Genomic DNA, 27,551 nt, shown 5'->3' with positions numbered 1-27,551 from the left:
ACGTTGATGCTCATAAACTCACACACAATCTCACCTAGAAGCATAAATAGAATATCATGGATTGTGGAAATCTGTTACAATTAATCACTTGAATATTTAATATCAATAAAGTGATCTTTTGTTGCGTGGCCAGGTTTTTCCCTTCATTTTGGAAGGGTTTTCCTCAAGGTGATTTCTGGTGTTTATTGTATTTTCTTTAGTTCTTCGCCATTGTTGTTTATCTTTATTTTTAGGCAAAACCTAACATCTTCCGTGCTGAAATTTTTATATCCAATTGCTGCTAATGACCCCTATCTGATTAATTGGAAGCCCTCTATAGTGATAAATCATATTTTAAACATTAAACAATGTCTTTAATAGATGAAGGGAGTTGCAAGCTACTTTTATAACATTTTTCAAAACAAATGTTTGTCAAAAATAAACGAGCTCTCTTTACTGTGAAAAACTAATAAGCATTTGAGGACATGGATAGTGAGAATGTTATTAATGCAGCCGATCTTATTGGCATTGTCATTGTTTGTGAATCAAATAATGCATTTGATAAAGAAGAAGAAGATGAAGATTTAGATGATTGAAACTTAGTATAAAGTTCCTATTGCTGAAAGTTAAAACAATGATAGTTGACGAGCAAGGGTCTGGGTCTAGCACCGTCTCTATCTTTGCCGCTGCATAATCGTGAGGGTAGGGTGCTGCTGTCTAAGGAACCCAAGCCGAGGTCTGACCGATCTGGTGTGACCAAAAATAGTCGAGTGAGGTCATTTCCTACCCTTGGAAGTGGTCATGGGAGGAAAGAAGTCCGAGATGAGCTGATCCAAGGTCTGGTGCTAAGGGAATCGGAGCTATGAGGTGTGATCTCTGAGCTGGGAGGCCTCCCAAAGATAGAGCGCCAGACACCTCTAGTCGAAATAACTGAATAAAGCCGAAATAGATCTGCAGTCTCTGAAGAGGCAATAGAATTTGCCTCTAATCTCATAGTAGATGGGACATCTGAAGATAAAATTGGTCTCTGTTTCTATTTCCGTTTTTGATAACGTGCAAGGCGACACACACGTTCCTCTCTAGATAGGTGGTGATCGGTCTTGCAACAGAGACACTGGGCTCCGACTCTAAAAGATCCCAAGGCAATGCGGAGGGCATGACACCAACGGCAACTCAAATAAGAGGGGCAAACAATGATACCATCTTGAATCTCAAGAAAGTGCTCTAAGTAGAATGCCATCCGAGGGCATAACCCGTCAGGAGGGCTAATCCAAGTCATAGAGATGTACTGCTTGTAAATGTCGAGTCTAACGTGGTCGTTCAACTCCTACCGAGAGGGGAGGAGGTGGGCGGGAGCATCTAATGAGAACTGGTACAGCAGAAGATGGTCAATGTCAATCCCAATCGAGCTCAATAAGATAGTGGCCTGGGTATACCAAGAGCGAGCCCTAGTTGCCCCCGTTGAGCTGGCTAAGTCCCATGAAGAGCAATAAGCAAGGTATGAGTATCTATGTCGGCCCTCTGATGAATCCACAAAGCCTCTGAATCGGTGGATGAGCCAAATCAAGTCAAAAACGGCGCTGAGCTGGAAAGGATGAGCTCCAAACTCGGCCAGAACAATATTGTGTGGGATGAAACAGTGGCAACGGATGATCTAACCAAGGAGAAGTGTTTGTACCCACTTGATCGAGGCTAGTGATGATGAAGCTAGTGATGGAGGGGATGACAAAGGCAGGTGCAAGAACGTAATCCACCACACTCGTGCCATCACAATGGGGCCAACAGGTAAAGGACTCTGAGCCCGAAAAGCAAGAGAGTCCATTCACGATCAGCAGGTTAGAAGCCTCACAAACCTGAAGGAGATGGTGACCATAACTCGAGAGGGGCCCCTGGCTGTCAAAAGAATGGCACTGAAAACCCATGCTGGTCGGATCCAACTCCCTTGTGCAAATCGAGTGAGTGACGCGGTCATGCTAAGGGGTCTGGATGTCCCTAGTCCGAGCATTAAAGTCACCCGTGATGATGATGTCATCCAAACTAGAAAACTTCAGGATGCACTCAAAAAGGTCTAAGAAAGGATCACCATCAACAGGGCTATGGATAGCGTAAGGTGAGGAGATCGGCGGGAAGTAACACACTACAATGAAGATATCTCTAGGATGCCTCCTAAGATGGCTAACCTAGATCCGAATCCACATGAAACGAGCTGCGATATCCGAGTGGACAACCAAAGTAGCACTGAAGAGGTCGTCTCTAATCAAACAAGCAATACCACTTGAACCACGGACACCTCCTGAAGCACGAACCTCCTCTTTGCAAACAGAAAGCCACCTAAACCCGTCAAACCCCGGGAGAGGGCGAGCTGGACTCTCATGAATCTCTGTGACAACCAAAATATCCGCCAAGCCCACAACATCCGCAAACAAACCCAGTAATGAGCAAAGGGTGCCATTACCATTCCAGCAATTGACATGGAGGGAGCCCGAGGAGGTAGTACCTTCATGTGACTACTAGCGAGTGCGTCATTTGGCCAGAAGAGCCAGTCTCCGATCTCCATTTTCAAAATTTTGTTTTGGTATAGATTCAAGGAGCTGTAAATGTTATCCCACTCGCCGTCACATATTTTGCAATCCTTCTACTCATGTGTGTTCTATTCAAAGGCATTGATTTTGTTTTTGTGATCTTCTCATTCCTCTTATCTTCCTCCTCATCATCCTCATGGCTGGTTTCTTCTTCCGCTGACTCTGAATTCTCTATAAACCAAGAAGAATGATTGCCATCCTGCGTAGAATAGGAATAAAAGCATCCTCTTCTTTCAACTACAGAAGGTCAAGTCAACCATATCGTCAGAAGAAGGATCTTCATCCACAAGACGGAAATATTTCTCTTCATCCTCATTAAGCTCTCCAAAAAATATATCTCTATATTTTTTACTTTCTTATCATAAAAAAAAATTTATTGCCATAGGCCCTTTTACCGCCCACATTATCCTTACCACCCTTACCAGAATCTTCCTTGTTGGAGATATCTATAGCATGCTCCATTTTACTTAATAACAATCATCTTTCTCTTTATGACAGTGGAGAGGCTGTTTTTAGTTTCCTTCCTTAATTTTGGCTCCTCCTGACAACAAAAGCTTTCCTTTTGGAGGATGAGAAGGGAGACAGACTGCTTTCCACAATAGGTTGGCTATCAACAAACATCATTTTCTTTTTACACTTGTCAACCAAGCTAATGTTTCTAAGGGGAGGAATTCATTAGCCTGTGATGTTTTAACAGCTTTGTAACTTAATATCTTAATTAAAATTCAATTGACAAAATGTGGAATTGCACACTGAAGAGGTTATAAATAACTTTAGCAGACTATTAATTTGATAGTTTTCCCAACTTCACCTTCTCCAAAATCTAGAATTAAAATCTAGGCTTAACTTGGGATGGAATAGCATAGATTGTATTAAAAACTAGCCAGGTACTAACAAAATTGCAAAAGCATGGCTTCCCTACTCTGTTCTCTGTAAAGCTGTTTTTCGATAGGTGCCGAGAAGAGTTAAATCTATTAAACAGTAACACAGTTGAGAGCATTAACCAAAATTTTGGAAAAGCAAGGCGTGGTCTTAAGGCTACAAGGACTTTCCACCTGCCATTTTCATTTCATTTCTTTTAAGAAAGGAAGAATATAGCAATATGAAAAAAAAAAAAAAAAAGAGCAAAACAAAGCATCTCTGATATCAGATCAGACAAAAAAGCTTACCAAGACCCGCTTTTGGTGGAAAAAGGCTTCATAAGCCTGATGCATTGCCTGAAAAAGAATAAATCCAGCACTGATCACACCATTGGACCTCGCAGCACTAGACGTGGCAATCAACAAAGATCGTTTTCTTTTTACACTTGTCAACCGAGCTAGGGTTTCTAAGGGGAGGAATTCATTAGCCTGTGATGTTTTAACAGCTCTGTAACTTAATATCTTAATTAAATTCAATTGACAAAATGTGGAATTGCACACTGAAGAGGTTAAAAATAACCTTAGTAGACTAATAATTTGATAGTTTTCCTAACTTCACCTTCTCCAAAATCTAGAATTAAAATTTAGGCTTATCTTTGGATGGAATAGCATAAATTGTGTTCAAAACTAGCCAGGTACTAACAAAATTGCAAAAGCATGGCTTCCCTACTCTGTCCTCTGTAAAGCTGTTTTTTGGTAGGTGCCGAGAAGAGTTAAATCTCTTAAACAGTAACACAGTTGATAGCATCAACCAAAATTTTGGAAAAGCAAGGCGTGATCTTAAGGCTACAAGGACTTTCCACCTGCCATTTTCATTTCATTTCTTTTAAGAAAGGAAGAATATATGAATATGAAAAAAATAAAGAGCAAAACAAAGCATCTCTGATATCAGATCAGACAAAAAAGCTTACCAAGACCCGCTTTTGCCGGAAAAAAGCTTCAGAAGTCTGATGCATTGCCTGAAAAAGAATAAATCCGGCATTGATCACACCATTGGACCTCACAGCACTAGACATGGCAAACAAGAGTGTTGCCTTCCAATTCATTCCAGAGAGTAGAAAATAGATGCCAGCAAATGATAGAAGAGAGAATAAGCTTTCCGAATATCTGTCAAATCATAACAACAACCTGTTGCTGGCTATAAGTGAAACAATTAAATTCATGTCAAATCTTGCATCTCAAAAGAACAAACACCTGAATGCCTCTGTGTAAGATAATAAGCATTTTAAGTGAACAATGTTGCAATTACAAAAGAGTAAAAAGAGGAATTTTACATTGAAGAATAAAATATTGAAGCAGGGTTGAAACAGAAAAGGGCTACTGCACGAATTGCCATGTTGGGATCTTTCAAAACAAGTAGTGTTAACCTGGAAGATAAAATATTTGGGTGTGCATTAGTACAGTGTTTTGATTATGTGTGTGCACAGAGTTTTAAAGGTAAAAGATACTACAAAAAACATGACCAGTATCATAGTTAAAAACAAAGTCTAGATGCAGAAGGTCTCAGTTCACTTGCATAATTTTAAAAGTTTCATTCCATCCACCAGACACTTTATTTCAGCTCTAGTTTGTTTCATTGAAAAGGAAATGGGAAACAAAGGAATAAATCCAAATATAAGCATCATGCAACTTTGGTGGAATAGCTACCCCACAAACTAGGAATCCTTAAGTTTCTGTATACCATTGAATGCAGCCATCAGGATTGTTTCAACAAACTTTTATTAAATGTTCCATATATAAGTACACAGCGTGGTCATGCTCGTGAGATCAACTCAGATGTACAAAATTTGAATAAGTGAAAACATATCCCCTAATAGACCAGTTTGTTTTAAGTTCATACCAATGAGTGCAACCCTCAAGATTGTCTCATCTAATTTAATTTATATTTTTCATAAACAAAGTACTCAGCGGGGTCATGAAGCCAAAACTCACATGTTCAAAATATGAATATTATATGAGATAAGTGAAAAGAAATTCCCTGATGGGCTTCCTTGAGAAAGAATCTAGCATGTAACGTAAGAAACATGTGCGTGGTGAAAAAGAGGTTACAAAGTCGATTCTAAACAGGCACTAACTCAAGTGATGTATGAAAGCCCATGAATGCCTATTCAATGCAGTTGAATCAAATAAATCTTTAACAGCTGTTGATATTCTCTAGGAAAAGCAGCATAGATTCCTTCTTTTGTGAGCTTTCAGGGCAAATTTTACATAAAACCCATTTAACATATTTTCAAAGTAGGGAATGGACTTACTTGTACAAAAAAAGGACCGCAAACAGAAAAGCAATATTGTTGAGAATATACCCAGACAAAGCCAATACAGCCCTCTGTCCCAACACAGGGATTAGTGGAGCTAAAACTGCATATTCAAGAGACAATGTTTCAAATTTCGAGTAATCATCAAAAAGCATGTGAATCGAACAGGATGTTGAATTTTGACAGAAAATAAATTGATATTAATTCTCTCAATTCCCACAAAGCTACGGCTTTAACAAGACAAATGATTTCAACTAAATTGAATTCATACTATATCGGCCGATCCCCACGAACCATATAAATTCAACAAATCATTAAATTTTGATGAGATTAAATTACATACCTGTTTTGGATAAAACCAGCATGGCGAGTGGAAGAAGGGGTAGAAACGCATAAGTTTGCTCATATTCATACCCACATTGAGCAATTCTGACATAGTAGACTGAATCCCACACAACTGTGGCCTCTATGGCTTTGCCCAGCTTCTGGGCAAGACCTGTTTGTTCATATTTCCTTGCAGAAGGATCCAACATGTTTGATTCTGATAAGCAAGGTGGATCCAACGAGGCCGATGTGTCATAGGGACTGGCTATGCACCTGCAAACGATGATAAGACCCAACACAAGAATCCTTGAAATTAAAGCCAGTCTTAAAACACGCTGCATCTCCTGCGGCGGTGATGAAAACCGGGCAGTTGATTGGGCCATTGCAACCGTTGCAATTTTTGGAGTGTGTTTTAACTCTGCTCCTAAAACGGCTGCTGCGTATGTGAATGTAACGAGCAAAACAATTTTGAATTTGAAATCGAAGGAAAACCTAAACGAAGTCAATTGAAGGGGCCATCGAACACAAGAAGGGAGCTCATAGAAAAGCACGGAAGTCACATATCATCATTCAAGAGATTCTTAGGGGAGAGGACCTAGCCCTTGAACGAATTCTAATGGTTGTGATAGAAATTGTTTACTTAATACCTACACTTATTTACTTAGGGCTCGTTTGGTCGCGGGTATAAGAATGGAGAATAGGAATGTAATATTGGGAATAGAAATGCTATTCCAATAACGGCTATTTTTTGGAATGGGTATAAGCTCATTTTAGAGGCAAAATAAGAATATGTATTCCTATTCCCTATTCCAAGTGACGAACCAAACAAGAAATAAAAATCGTATTCCAATTTTTCTATTCATATTTCATCAACCAAACGAGTCCTTTATGTCCAATTTTTTTAACAACATTGCATCAGTTCTTGTGACTTCAAAGTTGTTAGTACAATGATGATTACCAAAAAATGAATGAAAATGTACCCTTGATCTAAAAAGTAATCAATGATGTGATGCCTCATCAGCTATGCAAGTATGGGTACCCTTTTTGCACAACCAATGGTCTCACTTTTTATTTGGGTTGTTTTGGACAACTTGGAAAAAAGCATGTTGATGTGGCATCATAATTGATGATGTGGATTTGAAAGCTTAGTTATAGTAGACGACTCGCCAAATAAGCTATTGTAGAAAATTGGAAGTGATTTGAAATTTTCACATAGGATTTTGATAAGCACAAAATTAGGGTGTTCAAGTACTGGGTCCTCTCCCCTAAAGTTTTAAGAATAAGTTTAGTTTTTTTTTTAAGGTAAGTTAGAAGAGTATAAAGTAATCCAACAAGTACAAAGATATGTAAGGGATAACTTGAAGAAAAAAAGAAGATAAAAACATAATTCTAAGAATTAAGAAGTTCTTCAAAGCGCACATATATATTTTGATAAGAACTTTACTATATTATAGTTATAATAAGAAAAAACAAGGAAAGAATAGGCAAAGGCAAATGTAATAAGAGACAATGGAAATGAGCTTGGTTGCAAAATAATAAGGTCTAAATCAACGATCAAATAACAAATAAGAAATAGGAACTCGAGCCCCCATAAATACTTATCTATAGTTATTTAGAATTGTAGAGGACACCCCATGGAGAAGAGGATGTGGATTAGGGCTCATTGATAAAGGGAAAGACATTATCTTTCTTACAAAAGCACAAAAGCACGACAAGTGTAGAATACCAAAGTTTGACGGATACAAAAAAAAGTCTTAGTTTGGAATGAAAGAGCTAATAATGACAAAGGACGTGGTGGAACTATTCTCGTAATTAGAGAAATTTGAGGCGAATTCACAAGTACAAAGAAAGAAGACTTAAATAAATAGAACATATGGCTAAAAATAATAGAAAACCAAGTTTTGAAAAGGGTGGCAACATGTTAGTTCCAAAAGGATCAAAGACATATAAGGAGAGGAATCTAGATTGGGAAGATCCATGTGCATCACTGAAAAGGGACATTTCTATTTTTAGTAACTTGGGTGAAGTCTTAGCAAGGGGGAATTTTAATGTTAGGACAACAAACAAGCAAGCCTCAATGAGCAGAAGTTACATAGAAAGAAGTGGCCCATTATGGTCGAAGAAGAAAAATATGAATATTTGAAAAGGTCTCACAAGACAACAAGAGAAACATTAATCGGTATGGAGTAGACTTTTGGGGCTTCTACGATTTGTACAACATGGTAATGTGCAATAATATAAAAGTGTGGCTAAATTTAGGAAACATCACGTGTAAAATATATAATGACCAAAGTATTATTGACTATGTTATTTGTGACCAAGATCACACCTCAAGAGTAATGGAGATGGGGATAAGAGAATGCCCAATATAGCTAAAAATAAATCACAACCCATTTTTTAATGAAATTAGTAATACATTTAAATGAGAAACAGAGAGAGCAAATTCATTTTAAGCACAAGAAAGCACCCTCGCATGGTAAGATCCTAATGACACGAGAAATTTAGAAAATCTATGATGGTACCCTTGAACGACTCATTGAGATTTCTTAATAAAATTTAGATTATACAAAGCAACACCTTATAGGCAAAGATAGTCTAGTTCCTCTACTTTGCAAGACATTGAAGGGTGTAAGACCCAAAAGAGAGGTAAGAATACTTTCCCAACAAACCCTTGGTTTGATAATGAGTGCAAGCTAGCAAATAGAAATCCAAGAGGTGGGATGAGTAAATAAAACAAGAAAGAGTATGAAAAGCTACTAAGATGTTAAAAAACAATTGAGCATAAGACGGACTGAGTTGATTACTTTTCAAAACCAAAATCCCAAGAAATTTTTGAAAGAGTTGCAACAAAAGTGGGAGCAAATAGAGAACAATGTCCTAATAGCTTGAATATGCAAAGATATAGTATGATTCTAGACATAAGTGTTGGTGTAAATATTCATTCACCTAATTACACTTTTCTTAAGCTTACTTAGATAAATGCATATGTAATTTTTAACTGAGACACCTAGGAATTTGCACATTTATTTAGCACATGGTGCATGAGAAATTTTACATTAGGTGGCAATAGGCATTCCACTTTATGTGTTAACTCCACCTTTAGTGTGTGTATCACATTATCATCTTTCACATGGTGCATATACTTCATTTCACTATGGAGGATGATCCACCTTTAGTGAACATGTGATCATGCCTTGTGTGGGGGATAAGTTATATTCTCCTTATCGTAGTCTCTTATTACCTTATCTATATAAGAAGACACATCTACATTGTAGTTTAGTCTATTTGAGCCAATCTATTGTGTCTAGCTACCCATCCATTATTGAATCTAGTTGGTTCGTTATCATATCATTGATGAGAATACAATTTGTTCTTGTCTACATCATCTCTCGTGTCTTTGTGCTATTCTTTGGCCTCTAGATCCTTTGTGCATTGCCATATGAAAATACTTACAATAAGAATAGACCTTTAATGCTCAAGTTTATGACTAAGAGATCATTCAGAGCATAAAGAGGTTGGTTAGAATAAAGTCAAAGATATCATTAGGATGCAAATTAAAAAATCAAAATGGGGAATTGATGTTCTTGCACCTCATATCAACCATGTCTTCAATGATGTTAATGAAGAGGGTTTTCTTGAAAATTGGACAACCAACATTTTTAGTACCCTCCCAAAGTGATGACATAAATAATCCATCAAATTAGTGCACTAATATGGTTGACCCCCTCATAGGGAAATTTTTTTGGTAACATGATAGAATGCAAAATCAACAAGTTAGAAAAATAAAAGGTAAAATAGCTCAGGGTCATGCTTTTTTTAGACCAAATTAATCTGCAATTGATCTTGGTGTCACCCTTGGTTCTTGGTTGAAAAACTATAGAATACTCAAGATGTTGAGGCCTTTTTTGTCTTGTAGAATTTAAAAAGGCCTCTTGTAGTGCCTGCCCCTAGTTCGCATTTTGCTATCATTGTCGAACTCTTTTAAGGCTAGTTTTATGTTGATGATTATTAGTAACATTATTTTGAGATTATCAAATATTGTTTCAGATTCTGTTTATTATATGATGAGATTACTTGGTGCTTTATAGTTCATGTATGTATGATGATTATTACAATGTTTGCAGTTATTGATGATTTATTATCATATGTGTTTTCTTATGGATACTTACCCCATACTTGCATGTGTATGGAGTGCGTGTTTGTTTTCTTTTTGTATGGCGTTTCTGATGTAGTTAAGGAAGGGAGTCGTAGTCACCTGCTAGTCGAGATCTACACAATGCACCACTTCCTACCATTGCCTATTTAGCTTAGTATATATTGTGCTTGTACATGTGTGGATTTTATGCAGTTTGCAGGTACTAGGTATCGACTTCTCTAAATTGCCAGGATGAGCGTACCCTATCACATTATCTCAATGGTAAGAGAGGGGAGATAAATTCTCAAATTCAAATCCCAACCCTTTAAGCCATTTGTCCTCATTGAAAATTAGGATAAGTATCTGAGTCGAGCACCCTCTGAATATGTTAGATGATGTAATTCGTGATATTAACCCTTTTGGTTTGATTTTGTATGTGTTTTGCTATGATGGGTTTTTGTATTTTACTTTATGAGTCTTTGGTGTATTTTCTATTTGTAATGTCTCTGTTTTGGCAGTAATTTGATTTAATTAATTTAATTAATTAAGTTGTCCAAAATAATGAATATTTTATGAGGATGACTAATTAATTGTTTTAATTAAATAAATAAGTGGTATTAAGTTAATTATCTATAAAGTTATCAAATAAATAAATATTAAAAAGGTAACTTTATATTTAATTAATTTAATAAAGTGACTTGAAAAATATCTTATAAAGTCACTTAATAAATAAAATAAAAATAATGTTCTAGAAGTTTCTGGAGAAAGTGGAGAAAAAGAATAAATAGGCATCTTGGGCTTCATTCTCATCATCCAATTTTTATCATTTCTCTTCACATCAGATTGTGAATACAATCACATGGTCTATTGTGAAGCCAAGGCTTTCAGATAGTTTATTGGTCTTTGGGAACAATACCTCCCAATAGATCGCATAACCAAGGAAGTGAAAGATCTTCCTTTGGATATTACATGCATTGTTCTTATCATTTAGATGCATATTAGAAGATAAGGCTATAGGTGAAAGTTGTAATAGATTTAAGCATTATTCTTGCGGATGTAAGCCAAGAGTCTTGGCCATTTCATACTAGCATTGTAGTTAACATTTTATGTGCAATAAAGGAGACATAATTTGCTTGTCTGATATAGTGTAATTGAATATGTATTTATCATTCATGATCAACTTATTAGTTTGCATGCCAATTGTTTGACAAAATGACAGTTGGCTGTAGGTTCTCTTTTTGGCATAAATAATGTTATAATTATGCATACCAAATGTTTGTATTAATGCTACTTGGCTATAAGTGCATTAACGCCATTACAGGCTACATCCCAAGTGTTTGTCAAAATTACTAGTTGATGTAGTTGCATATTGCAAGTAGTTTCAATCACATATATGCATTGAATATTGTCAAAATAAGTTGCACATTCATGTTAGGTCATTGTTTAGTCAATTCAGAGTCTTCTTGCAAGCATTTTTATTGATGCTAAGTGAAGGAAAGAGCCATAAAGCAAACTAAAAATTTATATCAGTCATATGACCCTTGTATGCAAAGTGTTTTCTTGAACCTTTATCAACATTTTGGGATCAGGTTTGAGCAGGGTCACTACACTATTAATTAAGTCTAATTAAAAGATTTAATTAATGATTTAATTTAATGAAAAATTAATATGATATTTTAATATTTATTTTATTTAATTAATTGAAAAATTAATTAAATAAAAGAATTAAATTTGGAGATGAAAGTTATAAGTTTAAATTTGGAACGTGATAATATTTATTTAATAATAATATATTTAGAGTTCATTTTTAAATAAATGCTAAATAATAATATTATTTAAGTTAATAAATATTTTATCAATTAAGTTTCAAAAATAAATTTAAAAGTGGAAAAAAAATTAATTTATTAAAAATTTCATGATAAGTGCATGAGATTTAAAATAAATAAATAAATAAATAAAATGAATATTAAATAAAGTAATGTGTATTATTTTATTACTTATTCACATAGGAGTATTCGAACTCTTGTGATTTGTCATGTTGACAACACAAGAGTTTGCACTCTAATTATGCACGTGTTGTCTACACTTAGGAGTTAGTACATTATTTGAGCACATGGTGTCTACAACATTCTAGACACCTCATCATATTTATCTTCTTATTGTGGAAGATATGTGCTTAGTTGTCATGCTTATTCCTTAGTTCTTTCTAGACACATTCTAGATGCATCTTAGAGGCCTTTATATATAGGCTCTCCTAGTGTGTATGGACATCCTTATATGCTTCTACAAGCTCATATACTTCAACATGCTTATATGCTTCAGCATGCTTCTATATGCTTCTACATGCTTCTAGTCACTTGGGGATTTGGTTTTTGGAGGAATTGTGAATGTTGGATAAGGAAGGAATTTTCGAATAGGAGTAGGATCTAAGAGGAGGAGATTCTCTACGATTTTCTGAGGCATAGCGAATTAGCTTCAATGTCCAAGTAGGCACTCATGATTATTTTGCATATTTTATCATGCTCTTTCTCTTCTTGTCTTCATTGTGTCTGTTATGTGTGTCTGAATAATTCTCTATGAATGAATCTTCAATTTTGCAATTTGGAATTTGGGCATGCATATTGTTTCATTTAGTTATGGGAATTAAAGTATTATTGCAATCTTCCCTTAGTAGAATCAAGATTTGGAAATTGATTCGGGTTTGGGTTCAAATTAAAATAGAATCTTATTATTATGCATTAGTTTTATATGATATATTAACTAATCTATTTTAATTAAATTTAATTAAGATTAGTTAATAGTAGAAGAAGTGTAATTAATTATTAGTCAATTTAAGTAAATGGATTTTTAAATGAGGGCAAATTAAAAGAAAAGAGATATTAATAAGCGTTTAGTGGAATTAAATAATTGAATTATGAATGAGATTGATTTTACTTAAAATCAATGAAGATTATTTTAAATAAATGATTGTACTTGAAGTGATTTAAGGAGATTGTAAACTAATTATTTGAAAGTTGATAAGTATTATTCTAATGTTTTGAATAATGTGGATGATTTTATCTAAAAGTCAATGGGAACTAGTTCAATGATTTAAATAAGTAAATAATTATCTTTTGATTATTTTAGAAAAAAATTTAAAATAATGGAGGGATAATTCTATGTATTGTTCAAAAAATAAATGGGTTGACTTGTAGAAGAATCTTATACTCTTGAAATATACTTGAAACAAAATTTGAAACCTCATATTTGGCTTAACCATGTGATTGCAAAAGCAAACCAAAACATGTGTTTGTATCTTGTTTCTCTATGCTATATGTGTTTTGGGGTTTTGGGGTTTGTCCTAGCTTTCACTAGTCTTAGGTTGTTACCAGAGGCTCAGGGGTTATGTGTTTGTGATGTCATACTGATGTTGATCTCGATCTTTTTAAAACCCAACCATGGTAATGTGGTGGTATGCTCCATGAGATGTTTGTATTTACTGATTGTTATTGCTTTCTAGTCTTCTTGTGTGAAACTGAGATGTATGTATTTCAGATACTTGACTTAACCATTTTTGAGTCATCGATCAGTTATACTTGGGTTACTTTACAGTCGCCTTGATGGGACTGAAGTGTTTATTTTGATCTTGATGATGTCATGTTGTGACATGTTTTGACTTGACCATTTTGGAGTCTTCGATCAATATTACTTTGAGATATTTTTCGGTTGCTCGTTGAGAACCAAAGGATATTATGATTATCATTGGATGCTTTTTCAGTTGCTCATGGAGAATTGATGTGATTATTTTCATTATCTTTATGATACTTTCTAGTCACTTGTATAGGACTGAGGTGATTTTGTGATTTTTTATTTCATGAGCCTAGAGTAGGTTATCTATTTATAGTGTCAGGAAGTGGCTTGCAATGGGGGTCGGGGCCTTAAGTGGCTGCCAGGGTAACTTATTGTAAGTTATTTAATAAGTGAAAACATTTGCACTAAATGGGGATTAAAATAAACCTAATAAGATAATTGTATGTTCTCGCCCATGCCTCGAGTGCTAGTACAGACTAGGATGGGAGTAGAGAGAACACTTGGTTGTGACCTTGCATTCCATAGTATGCCTTATTAGTACAAGAGGATACTAGTGGCTACATAGGGATCACTAGGGGGTCGGGGTCTATTGAGAGACTACTGGGATAACTCTAGTATGATTCATGCGATGACACTTTCCCACTTACATAATAGGTTTCCTACATGTCTTTGTTGTGCCTCTGGAATTATATGTCATTCTTATTAGAACCTTTGAGTTAGTATACTTTTAGGATTATTGGACTTAGAGAGTACTTGTGTTATGTGATTTGTTATCTTGTGTTATGTGATTTGATATCCTGTTTGGGACTTGAGACTATCTCCTCAGCACGGTGGGAGTGGGCCATTTAGGTTCCATGCGGTTGGGTGGTAATGCTTTTTCACTCTTACCTTTGAGATCCATCTGTAGTAACCGTAGCTGGAGCATTCTTTGTTGGTATTTATCTTTATTTTGTTCTTGGATCATTATGATAGATGTTATATCTTATGATTAATGTTATTTACTGACACGTTTCTTTATATTGATGATTAGCATGTGATAGATGATGTCATCAGCTTTGTAGGATCATCTTATGCTTTATTCTTGCATGTTAGATTTCTTTATGCATATGTTGTAGCATGTTGGATTTCTTTCTGCATATGTAGTAGCATGTTTTAGGAGTGACATTCCTACTATGATAATATCGATGATCTCTTTGGTGACTTGGGATGTTACACGCGAAGGGATGGCTAGGGCCCACGATGGTCTAATGATGCTATTGACAATTGGGAGGAATTGCGCACTTAGTTAGTTATCTTTTACGATGATTGTTATATCTTTATTGATGGATGGATGTATCATGTTTATTATTGGTTTCATTTACTTTATTGTACTTGTATCATGGTCAATGAGGATGATGTATCTTTATTATATGTATATTCTTTTAAGCCTTTCATACCCTGTGTCATGTACAATGGATGATTGAGCATCCTACATTTAATTGTCAAGAGGCATTCAGAACAATTGTATATTATGGACATTGGACTTTTTAATTATTCTTTCACACGGATGTGGTAGTTGTTTAGACTTAGTATTAATTAGATTAAATGTAACTCAACATCTTGGGATCCTTAAGGAATGTAACCTATTATGTATGCTTATGTATGCTTTAGTTGATTGCGTGTTATTCCTTCCGTTACTATGTGATTGATATGAATGTTTTATCTTTCATGATTTAAAAAAAAATTGTTTGGAAAACTTAGTAAAACTTTAAGTTAATTCTTTTGGATCCCTTGGCAGGGCGTTACACCTCTAACACAATTCTTGGGACAAACTTTGGTATAGAATGAAAGAATTGGAAATTCCTAGTAAGCTTAGAGTTGTAATACATAGACTTTATGAGTAGGTGAAGGCAAAAATCAAAATGATATACGGGATTTGAGAATGTTTTGGCATAATATTGGTGTCAAACAAGAGTGCCCGATCTCTCCAACTATATTTGGGCTAAATATTGACAAGATGGAGGAATAACTAAAAAAAATATTTGAGAGAGAGAGAGTCCAATTAGCTAAATATGTAATAAAATTACTTCTTTATGTGAATGATCTTAATTTAATTTCTAAAATGGTTGTTGGATTAAGTGAACACTCAAAAGCACTTGAAACCTTTTAGCATGAGGTCAAGATGCAAACGAACTCCCAAAGTGAAGATCTTCTCTTCGAAAAGAAATAAGATGCAAAACATTTTCCTTTTCAAAATCAATCCTCTAGAGATAGTAAATGAGTTTCACAAGAAACTTAGTTGGGAAACATATCTAGCAAAAAGAATTGAGGGAGGTTGGAAAGTGTGATATCCCTTACAAATGGGTATAGGAATGTACATTTATGGGATTTGAAAACTATTAAATATCTTTTTGCTTTGTTGGTCACCATGATGATCCTTTACAAATGCAAAATCTAGGGCAACAAAATGTCAAATAAAAATTGGAGGCAAGTAGAAAGAATGCAAAAATATCTAACAATTAGTAGTCTCAAAATTAATCATTGACCTTTGTGAGATCTCTTTTTTTGGATCAGTAAGAGGTTGAAGCCAAGATTAATTATTATTATGTGTTGTGATTAAGTATTATTATTATTATTTAATCTTGAGTAGACATGAACCCAAGACCTCCCAAATAAGAGGCTTATAATTTAGCTTTGTGTTGTAGGCTCTTGCCTAGCCTTTGTGAGATCTCATTGGTAGGAACATGCATCTTCCTATTAAAATATGTTTTTATCATCTAGTTATTAAGTTACCTAAAGAAAATTCAAAGCATGGAGAAATACCATTGGCCTAAGTTAAATATGGATGAAAGACTTGATACAAGAAAAAACATGTGGATAAGTCAAAACAACAAATGGATAAAAAAATGGAATGTTAAAATACAAGAATGTTTGAAAAAATGAGGAAATAAAAAAAACATTTAGGGAAAATTTCAAGTGTTTTTCGTCCAAAACAAAAAGGGGCATAAAAGATCAGACTATGTCAAAGAATTTAACCCAATTGTAGACCATAAACAAAAGGCATACATATACACAAATATCAAATGAAGAGAAAACCTTTTTTTAGATCAAATTAGGGCTAGTTCTCACCATTCGAGGAATGAAACTAGTAGATGGATGATACCTACGGAAGAATGGGGAAAAAGGATATGCCTATTCTATAGTGTAGAAGAAGTAGAGACAGGGAAACATTTCATCATGGATTGCCCAACATATAATGACATTTTTGTGTAGAAGCGCCTAGGGTTTGAGCAATAACCCTTGCAATTTTGGCTTGTAATGACCATAGCCAAGTCATGGGTGAAATAAGGATCATAGGGTGGTCCACTAGGTGTGTTTTAGGAATTTTGGTAGCCAGTGCATGATCCAATGCCAACTTGGGCAAAAAGTTGTCACTAGATGACAAAAAATTGTTGGATAAGAAAAATTTGGCACGATGTGTATAATAATCTCAAAATTATTAGAATAAGATGAAATGGTGTTAGAAATGTTTCAAACATTATTCTAGGAAATTCTACACAAATTGAAGTCAAATTTGTATGAGGAAGGTAAAGTTGCATGGCAACTTTTGCCTATAAATTGCATCTCGAGGAGAATAAGTTATGTGCCCAAACTAACTATGGGAACATATGATTGTTGAGAGGTTGGTGGAGGATTTGAAGTTTAAGCAATAATGAACAATGTACATTTCCTAACAAAAGTTATCTTAGACACTTGGAAAATGGTGCAACTTGCGTTCAATTGATTGAGACTTCAAACTTTGCATTGTAAATAGTTAAAGCAATTAGATTTTTTCTTTTTTTTGTCTTTTTTTGGGTTTTGTGTAGAGTATCTAGGGTAAACAAATTTATTTTGCTTCCTACCAATTTATTGGCCTGTACAGAGTTATTTTCAATAAAATGAGTCTAGCTGGAATCCTCATCGTGGGAATTTTATGACCTATTGAGGATAGCTAGTAGACTCAATAAACTCTCTTTTACCTTTTGGAGAGGTTCAAAAAATTACTTTTTAGGATCTTTCCCTAAGCAAGTCCTTCTACAACCCAACTAGGAGCAAGAGGGAATAATTTGATGGTTCTTGCAGGGGTGGATTGGAAAATGTAAGCCAAGAGTATATAAGTGTTGAATAAGATCTAGAGAAGATTGGGTTTGATATCAAACTCAATTAAATACAATTAGGGAGCTTTCCCATTAAAAGAGTGAAGATTGCTCATTTCCTTTATATTTCAGCCCAATCTAAGTTCAATATTGTACAAACAAAGTGGGAATTTTAAAACCCTAAAAATCTTTAAGGTCTCCAAAAAGGGTATTTGCATTGGTGATTAGTTAGCAGGATCATTTTGGATGTTTGGGATTTATTAGCCAAAAACTCAATTAGGAGACCTAATTAGGCCTAATAGGCCTAAAAGAAAAGGAAATTTGGAGACCAATAAGAGAAGTATGCCAAGGTCCTACAAAATGGAACCAAAGGTGATCAAAACAGTGAGACTAAAAGCTAGTTACTCCTGCGAAATGATGGTGTGTGGTCAAGGAAGTTGTCGCGTGAACTTTAATTAGGGAGTTCAAGAAAGAAAATATAGGTTTGAATTATTAGAGAGACTCTAGTGTATAAGGAGAAAGTAGATTGGATTTTCCAAGGGTATAGGGCTGAAGAGAGAGAAACCTTAGAAGGTATAAGATTTATCTTATGAGGAATTTTATGGAACTCAGTGTGGGAGTCTCCCTATCAAATTGGTATCAAAGCCCCAAGATTTGGGCTAGTGAATTTTGGTGCATATTAATAGTAGAATCAGTTGGTGAATCAATCATGGTTACTAATATAGAGTTGATAAAGAAGGTGAAAGACTAGGGGGAGGAAAATAGGTAGTTGAATGAAAAGCTTGTTGAGTTAGAAATCAAATTTGGTGAGGTAGAAAAAAGGATAGAGTGACATTGAAAGTCACTAAAAAAGAAGGAAAAGAAAGGCTTAAAGAAGTCTCAGTAAAGAATGAGGTCCTGTAACTTGGCCCTATGTTGCAAGAAGAATCCTTTTCTCAAATTAATCAAGGCACAAGGAGGAAAGGAGCTTGAAAGAATACCAAATTTTAGTGGAAAGATGGATCCATATCTAGTAATAGAGTGTTGAGAATGTATGGAGAACCACTTTAACTATGAAGGCATAAGTGAAGCCCAAAAAATGAAGGTAGCTAAATTAAGAATGAGAGGAGAAGCTTTGACACGGTGGAAGTTTGTACAAGCATAAAGGGGAAAAAAAGGCAAGAACCATATATGTATATGGAAGGGTATGGTAGCTAAGGTAATGATGAAGAGTGCTCCTCTTAATACCATAAACACATAACAAGAACAAATAAATAACTGCAATTTGTGAAAACATAATATGGGCTTCTTATTTTTGCCAAAAATATGGAATTATAGAATTTGGAATTACAATATGCTAACCTACTTGGGTTCCTTCATTATAGTAATCTATAAGATGAAGCTATAAACTATCACCCAAAGTTTTCCTAGACAATCTATGGGCATTTCTTGAATAGGTAATTTTATGCCACCTAGGAATGTTCTAGACACTCAAACATAATACCTAGGGCTGACAGACCTTGACAATACATGTATTGTTGACCAAATACACCTTTAACATTTTTTTTAGAATTTTTGGCCAGCTCAACCTTGGAAGGCCAGAACTTTTAAATTGTTGCTCTGATCTTCTATTATAACCCCTTTTCAGAATCCTCAACTTCTAATCTTTAGGCTTGGATCGACGTAAGCATCATCCTTCGAGTTTGTGAGCCTCATCTAGGCATGTTTAGGCCTTCAAAATTGAGGCCAAAGTTTTTGTACCAAAAATTTATACCAAAAATCCACAATAACTCCATCGATACTTATGATATGGCATTAAGCCTCAACTAGTAGGCTGATATGACTGAGATGAACCTCCACCTTTGAAATTAGGACATTCTGAGCTCATATGACTAACTTACTAAGTAGCAAGCCTCCACAAACAATAACTCTACATTAAGACAACCCTTATTCAAACAACTAAAAGGAATTTTTTTTTTGGGTGATGCAAGGTTGCTCTTACACCCAAGATGTTCCTGCATCAAACACCTAGGGTCATTTGAGAAGTGACCACATCATGTCTTAGGTGTTTAAAGGAAAAACAAGATGGTTAACCTCCTCCCTTGCTATCCATGATGAATCTTTTACCAGTCTCCTTTCCATTTGACTAGGTATTCTTCATAAGTTTGGTTCCTTGTATTTTTACCAACACAATTTTCTAGTGCCCCCTCAATCACCTTTGTAGCTGAACTAACTACTAGAATACTCCATTGCACTTCTACAACTTCATTCCCATCATCTCCTTGATAATACTCTGTCAAATTTGAAATATTAAATACTGGTGAAATATTCAATTCAACAAGCAACTCCACTTCATAGGCATTTCCAGAATCATGCCTCTTCATGATCTTGCACAGTCCAAACTTCTTCATTTTAAGCTTATCATATATACCCACTAGAAATCACTCCTTTCTCAAATAAACCATGACTTCATCTCTAATCTGAAATTCCTTATACCTCCTTTTCACATTTTTCTTATCCTTATATCATGTATTAATCTTTGTAATGTGCTTCCTCAGCTCCTCATTGATTTTCTTCAAATGTTAAGCAAAATCTTCTGCTTCAACAGTACTTATTTCTCCTTTATCTAACTGTCTCAATTCAAAAGCATTTCTAGGACTGCTCCAATATATAATCTAGAATTGTAATTTCCAGTACTCCTATTGAAAAAATTATTATATGCAAATTCTACCTATGGTAAAATCAAATTTGAGCCCTTTGGCTTGCCTCCAACCAAACATCTCGACAAATTATCCAAACTATGATTCACAACTTCTATTTGTACATCAGTATGTGGATGATGTGCATCAATATGTGGATGATGTGAAGAACTAAACTTAAAATGTGTCTTTAGTTTCTTCCACAATGTACACCATAAATACCCAACACATTTGGTATCTCGATCTAAAACTATACTCTTTGGCAAACCATGTAGTCTCATCACTTCTCTGAAAAACAACTATGCCACATGAACAACATCACTAGTCTTATTGTAGGGAACAAAATGTGTCATCTTTGAAAATCTATCAACCACCACAAAAATAGAATCATGCCCTCACTGAGTCCTTGGTAATCCAAGAATGAAATCCATGCTAATATCCTCCCATGGCTTCTCTGGTACAGGTAATGGCTAGTACAACCCTGTATTTTGCTTCACTCCGTTTACCATTTGACATACTCTACAACTCTGTACAAACTTCTTCACATTTTGCTGCAACTATGGCCAGTAATAATTCTCAAAAAATAAAGCAAAGGTTCTATCTACCAAAATGTCCAGGTAATCCTCCACTATGATTCTTCTTGATGAGATTCTCTCTCATTGAACTTCTTGGAATGCACAATTGGCTTTCTATGAACAACACACCATCTTGGATTATGAAAGACAACCACTTTGTCCTATCAAGTGTAATACATTCTATATAATCCTTCCATAGTTCACCAAAATCAGGATCCTCTAGATACAAATTCTTGAGTTCCTTCAACCCAACTACCTCAATCTACATCTCTATCATCAAAAGTTGTCTTCTACTAAAAGCATTTGCAACTCTATTAGACTTACTACTACTATGTTTTAAAAAAAATGTCTAACTCTACAAAAACTCAGCCCACTTCAAATGTCTTTGGTTCAATTTTTATTAACTATTCAAATATTGCAAAACTTGATGATCAATATGCAAAAAAACATCCTTAGGAAGAAGATAGTGTGTCCACTTCTTCAATGCCTAAACTATAGCATAAAATTCTTGATCATAAACATAATATTTCTTTTGGCATCATTCAACTTCTCACTAAAATAAGCAACATGTCTACCTTCTTGGCTCAAAACAACTCCTCTTGTTGTACCACTAGCATCACAGTCTACTTGAAACACCTTGTTAAAATCTAGAAGTGCTAAAATAGGTTGCTCTGTAACTTTTTGTTTCAATAGATTAAAACTCTTATTTGTGTTAGGATAAAACCATAGACAAAAATAAGAATTACATGCAAAAATAAACAAAAAAAAAAAAAAAAAAGATCACATAGAAGAGAACACAAGACACCAAGATTTAACGTCGTTCACCCAATCCCTAGGCTACGTCCACCAAACAACAAGTCCAATATTATTATGATCTAGTGATTACAACCTGATTACAATTCATAATCCTTTACAGGTCAATACCACCACAAGAAGCAATTTTTGCATCACACCTTATGAAACAATCCCTAACCCTAAGCCCTTTTTATACAAGTATTTTGTCTCTTTAGTGTTAATATTAGTTACAACATGTCGACCATAAAAATGCTGATACAGTAGCCCTTAACAACCCTGATTGTATTAGGGGTTGATGCCCCCAAACCCCCACTTGGGGCCCAGCTTGACCTTGAACCCTACCGAGGAATTATGGAGTATGTACAGTACTTCCCTAATCAATCACCACAATCTAACAATCTCCCACTTGTAGAATGATCAAGCTCGACACTAAACAATAATTGCCCACTTGGAGACTGATCCTATAGCTATGTTGCTACTCCATGAGGCTCCCACCGGATCAAACCAACCTAGACTCTGATGTTCTTTTATTCCTATTCAATCTAGAAGACCAACTGAAGTTGAAGAGGAGTTCAACTTCTCCCTTGTTACTACCTTTGTAAATATATTTTTTGGATTTTCATCTATATGTATCTTGTCCAAATTTAACTGTCCATCATCTAAAATTGACCAAATGTAATGGTGTCGCAACTATATGTGTTTTGTCTTTGAATGCAGAGCTTAATTCTTTGCAAGATGAATGACACTCTCACTATTTGTAAACAAATAATTATCCTTCTAAGGGTGTCCCAATTCTTCCAAGAATAAGTGAAGCCATATCATCTCCTTGGTTGCCTCTATAGCAGCAACATACTATGCCTTTGTAGTCGATAAAGCATTAACCTTCTGTAACCTAGAAACCCAACTCATAGTTGCCCCACCAATAGTAAATACATAACCTATAGTACTCTAACTAGTATCAATATCCCTTGCCAAATCTAAGTCAATGTATCCCTGTAAATCAGTAGTAGAGCCCCCAAAGTGTAAACACTTACTGGATATTCCTCTCAGATATCTAAGAATTCATTTTACTACATTTCAATGCTCAATTCTTGGAAGACTCATATACCTGCTAATGACTCCCATTGCATGTGCAATATCTAGCCTAGTACATACCATAACATACATCAATCTTCCTACAACTAAAGTATAAGGTACCTTGTACATCTTGTGCTTCTCTTCTTGTGTCTTTAGACACATCTACTTAGTCAACTTCAAATGACTAGGTAAAGGTGTGCTAATAACTTTAGCATTCTCCATAGAGAAATGTTGCAACACCTTCACAATATAATCAGCCTGAGATAATGTCAATTTTTTTTTCTTTCTATTTCTACAAATCTTCATACCAAGGATTTGTTTTGCTGCCCCCAAATCCTTTATAGAAAATGCATGTGCTAACTGGCGTTTCAACCCCTTAATGTGATCCATGTTAGACCCAGCTACAAGCATATCATCAACATATAAACATAACATAATGCAGTTGTCATCATCCAACCTCTTAAAGTAAACACAATGATTTGAATGACACCTATTATATCCATGCTCATGCATAAAATTGTCAAATTTCAAATATCATTGCTGAGGTGCTTGCTTCAAGCCATATAAACTTTTCTTCAATCTGCACACTAGGTTCTCCTTACCTTTGGCCTCAAATCCATGTGGCTGAGTCATATATATCTCTTCATCAAAATCACCATGAGGGAAAGTTGTTTTAACATCAAGCTGCTCCAAATGCAAATCTCCAGTAGGCATAAGACTTAAAACACCATAGATAGAAGTCATTTTAACAATGCGAGAAAATATCTCATCAAAATCAATGCCCTTTTTTTGTGCAAATTCTTTTACAACTAACCTGGCTTTAAATCTTTTCTTACCTCCATCCTCTTCTTTCAACTTGTAAACCCATTTATTTTTTAAATCCCTTTTACCTGCAGGCAACCTACATAAATCTCAAATCTTATTTTTTAGCAAAGAGTCCATTTCATTTTTCATTGCAGACTCTCATTGAATCTTAGTATCCATCTGCACAACTTCATCATAACATTTAGGTTCACTAGCATTGGTAAGTAAAATAGAGTAAAAGAAGGAGAAAATCTTTTTGGAGTCTACTTAGCCTTGTTGACCGTCTAATATTCATTGGGGTGTGTGGTATTTTTTGTTGTGGTTGTTGCACATCATGAGGAATTGTTGGAACATTATTTTTTTGAGTATCATCCATCACTACATAATCATCTTCTTTCTTCTCATGTTACTATAACAGATCTTTGTACAACACTTTCTCATTGAATATGACATCCCTACTTCTTACAATTTTACAATTTTCAAAATCTCAAAGCCTATAACCAAATTTATCAATGCCATATCTAGAAAATACACATATCTTTAACTTAGCTTCCAACTTGGTTCTATTTTCAGAATCTATATGGGATAATGCTTCACAACCGAAGGTCTTGAGAAAATAATAACTCACCTTCTTACCAATCCATGCTTCCTCTAGAATACCGCAACCCAAATGAGTAGAGGGACCTCTATTAATAAAATATACAACAATATTGACAGCCTCTACCCACTTGTTTAAGGGAAAACCTACATGCAACCTCATGCTCCTTGCACACTCCATTATAGTCATGTTCATGCATTCAACCACTCCATTTTTTTGTAGAGTACTTGGAATAGTTTTCTGTCTATAAATACCATTAGTGGAGCAATAATCTTCAAATTCATGACTTCAATACTCACCACCATTATCAGATCTGAGACATTTTAATTTTCTACCAATGTCATTTTCAACCAAGCATTTCCATTTCTTAAAAATTTGAAATACATCATATTTCTATCTAAGGAAATAAACCCATACTTTTCTAGTTGCATCATCAATAAATGTAACGTAAATAAAAGCCACCAAGGGAAGATACTTGAGCTGGTCCCCATACATCTGTATGCACAAGCTCTAATTTCTCACTTTTATTTTCCTTCCCAGTCTTCACAAAACTCACTCTCTTTTGTTTTCCATACACACAACTTTCATAGAAATCCATATCAACACACTTCAGATTTGGTAAAAATTGCTTTGAATGAAGTACTTTCATACCTTTCTCACTCATGTGCCCAAGTATATTATGCCACACTGTTGTATCAAAATCTACAATAACTATTTGTTCTCCCTGCTCAATTGCAGCAATTGTTCCTGAACATTCATTTTTCTTTGAAACAATCAAAGTAGAAGGAACAATATGACCTGTACAAAGATATAAGGTGCCTACTTTCACACCTTTTTTCTACTACAAGGGAACCTTTTGAAACCTTCCAATTTTTATCATTAAAAGTAACTACACAACCCTCATCACTGATTTGCCATGTTGAAATTAACTTCCTACTCAGCCTTGGAACATGTCTTAACTCATGTAGTAGCCAATGATTCCCATTCTTCAGCTTAATCTTAACTTTTCCCTTTCTAACAATATGACAGGGTTCATTACCCCCCAAATAAATAAGCCCAAAATCCCCTTGGACATAATCAATGAAATAACCTCTATGAGGTGTAGCATAAAATGAAGCACCAAAATCTAAAACCCATGAATCATCAATACTTTCTAAAGATAGAAGCAAAGCATCCTCTTCGAATTTTTTATTTACCACATTTGCCTCCTTGTTCCCTTTCGGTTTATCTACTTCATTTTTCTTTCAAGTCCAACAATCTTTCTTCTTATGCCCTAGTTTCCCATAATACCAACAATCTTTGGGTCCTTTGGATTCAGAGCTCTTCCCCTTTGACTTTCCTCTTGATTTCCCACGATTTTTAGAATCATTTCCTCTCTCAGTCATTCTAACTTTTCTTTGTGCATTCAAAACACTTCTTGATGTAGATCCACTTGAGGTTTTTCTACAAGTTTCCTCACTCAAAATAACACCAATCACATCATCATATTTTAGGGTATTAGATCCAGAAACAAAATTACTTACAACCATTCCAACTTTCAGGCAAAGAACACAAAATCAAGAGAGCCCTAATTTCTTCATCAAAATTAATACCCATAGACGATAAATGACTAATATTAGTATTAAACTCATTTAAATGATCTGGAACAGATCTAACTTCTGCCATTTTCATATTAATAAACATTTCATGAGAAATACCTTATTTGAAGCGGAGGGCTTTTCATACAATTTCGCTAGGGTTTTCGTCAACTCTTCTGTTGTCTTTGCTTTTATAATGTTAAATGTCACCAATGGTGCCAAGCATAATCAAATGCTTCCAAGTGCCTTTTTGTCTAAAATCCCCCAGTCCTCATTTGTCATAGTTCCCTAGTTCTTTGTTTTTCCTTCCAATGGCTTTCTTAAATCCTTCTAATAGAGATAGTTCTCCATTTGCATTTTCTATAAGTAAAAGTTCTGCCCGTTAAACTTGTCAACCCTCATCTTACCCTTGTCTTCCATCACTCCCTCTTAACCGTGAGATCCCACTCAACTATGAGACTTTTTTGTAGAGGATAATTGAAAAAAAACCCTCACTGTAATACTACTTGTTAGGATAAAATAATGAACAAAAATAACAATTACATGAAAAAATAAAGAATAACAAAAAAAACAATAGATCACACAGAAGAGAACACAAGACACCAAGATTTAACATGGTTCACCCAATCTCTGGGCTACGTCCACTAAATAACAAGTCGAGTATTATTACGATCTAGTGATTACAACCTAATTATAATTTGTAATCCCTTACAGCTCAATACTGCCGCAAGAAGTGATTTTTGCATCACACCTTATGAAACAATCCCAAACCCTAAGCCCTTTTTATAAAAGTATTTTTCCTCTTTATGGTTAATATTAGTTACAACATGTTGGCCATAAAAATGCCAATATAGTAGCCCCTAATAGCCCTGGTTGTATTGGGGGCTACTGTCCTCAAACCCCTAGTTGAGGCCTAGCCCAACCTCAAACCCCACCGAGGAATTATGGAGTACGTACAGTACATCCCTGATCACTCACCATAATCTAACAATCTACTCCTACAATTCAGTTCCTATCCCCTCTCATTGTTTTAGTCAAGGGTCCACAAATATTGCTAAAACTTCTTATGAAATTTTTGTAAAAACTAGTTAGTCTATAGAAAGATCTTACCTTAGTTGCACTACTTGGAGTAGGCCAATTAATGATAGCCTTCACTTTCTTAGGGTCCATTTTTAGACCTTTTGCTAATACTACAAATCCCAAGTACACCAACTCCTTCTGCATGAAACTACACTTATTTATACTTATTACCAACTTTTCTTCCCTTGACTTATCAAATACCTTAAGAATATGCATCAAGTGCTCCTCAAATGTCTTGCTAAAGATCAAAATATCATGTAGGTAAAAAATGACAAACTTACCTAGAAACTCCTTTATTACCTCATTCACGAGCCTCATGAAAGTGTTTGGTGCATTGGTTAGCCCAAAAGGCATGACTAACCACTCATACAACCCTTCTCTTGTCTTGAAGGGAGTTTTCCACTCATCTCCTTCTCTAATGTGAATATGATGGTACCCACTCTTTAGATCTATCTTTGTGAAATACATAACTCCACTCAAGTAATCC

The 27,551-nt window shown here is 35.0% G+C and overlaps 1 protein-coding gene across 5 annotated transcripts in view; it reads right to left on the bottom strand.

The window, feature by feature from the left end:
* LOC149562762 (transferases, transferring hexosyl groups) overlaps positions 1-6,705 on the bottom strand; it is a 94,967-nt gene extending 88,262 nt beyond the window's left edge. For 3 of the 5 annotated variants that reach the window (XR_016363978.1, XM_089826182.1, XM_089826183.1), the window contains exons 1-4: positions 6,080-6,705; positions 5,734-5,839; positions 4,756-4,848; positions 4,393-4,588 (exon numbers count right to left, since the gene is read on the bottom strand). Coding sequence is in view for 4 of the 5 variants with exons in the window: in XM_089826182.1 (XP_089682308.1) it covers positions 4,393-4,588; positions 4,756-4,848; positions 5,734-5,839; positions 6,080-6,443 (759 nt within the window). In the remaining variant the exon portion in view is untranslated. The remainder of the gene's footprint in view (positions 1-4,392; positions 4,589-4,755; positions 4,849-5,733; positions 5,840-6,079) is intronic. The other 2 variants (XM_089826180.1, XM_089826181.1) reach the window with 2 other exon arrangements.
* Positions 6,706-27,551: the final 20,846 nt, after the last annotated feature.

Source organism: Cupressus sempervirens, chromosome 4 (assembly GCF_028749045.1).
Source record: "Cupressus sempervirens isolate cs-2001-9-10 chromosome 4, ASM2874904v1, whole genome shotgun sequence".
NCBI lineage: Eukaryota > Viridiplantae > Streptophyta > Pinopsida > Cupressales > Cupressaceae > Cupressus > Cupressus sempervirens.
This window is presented reverse-complemented; position numbering and strand designations above follow the sequence as displayed.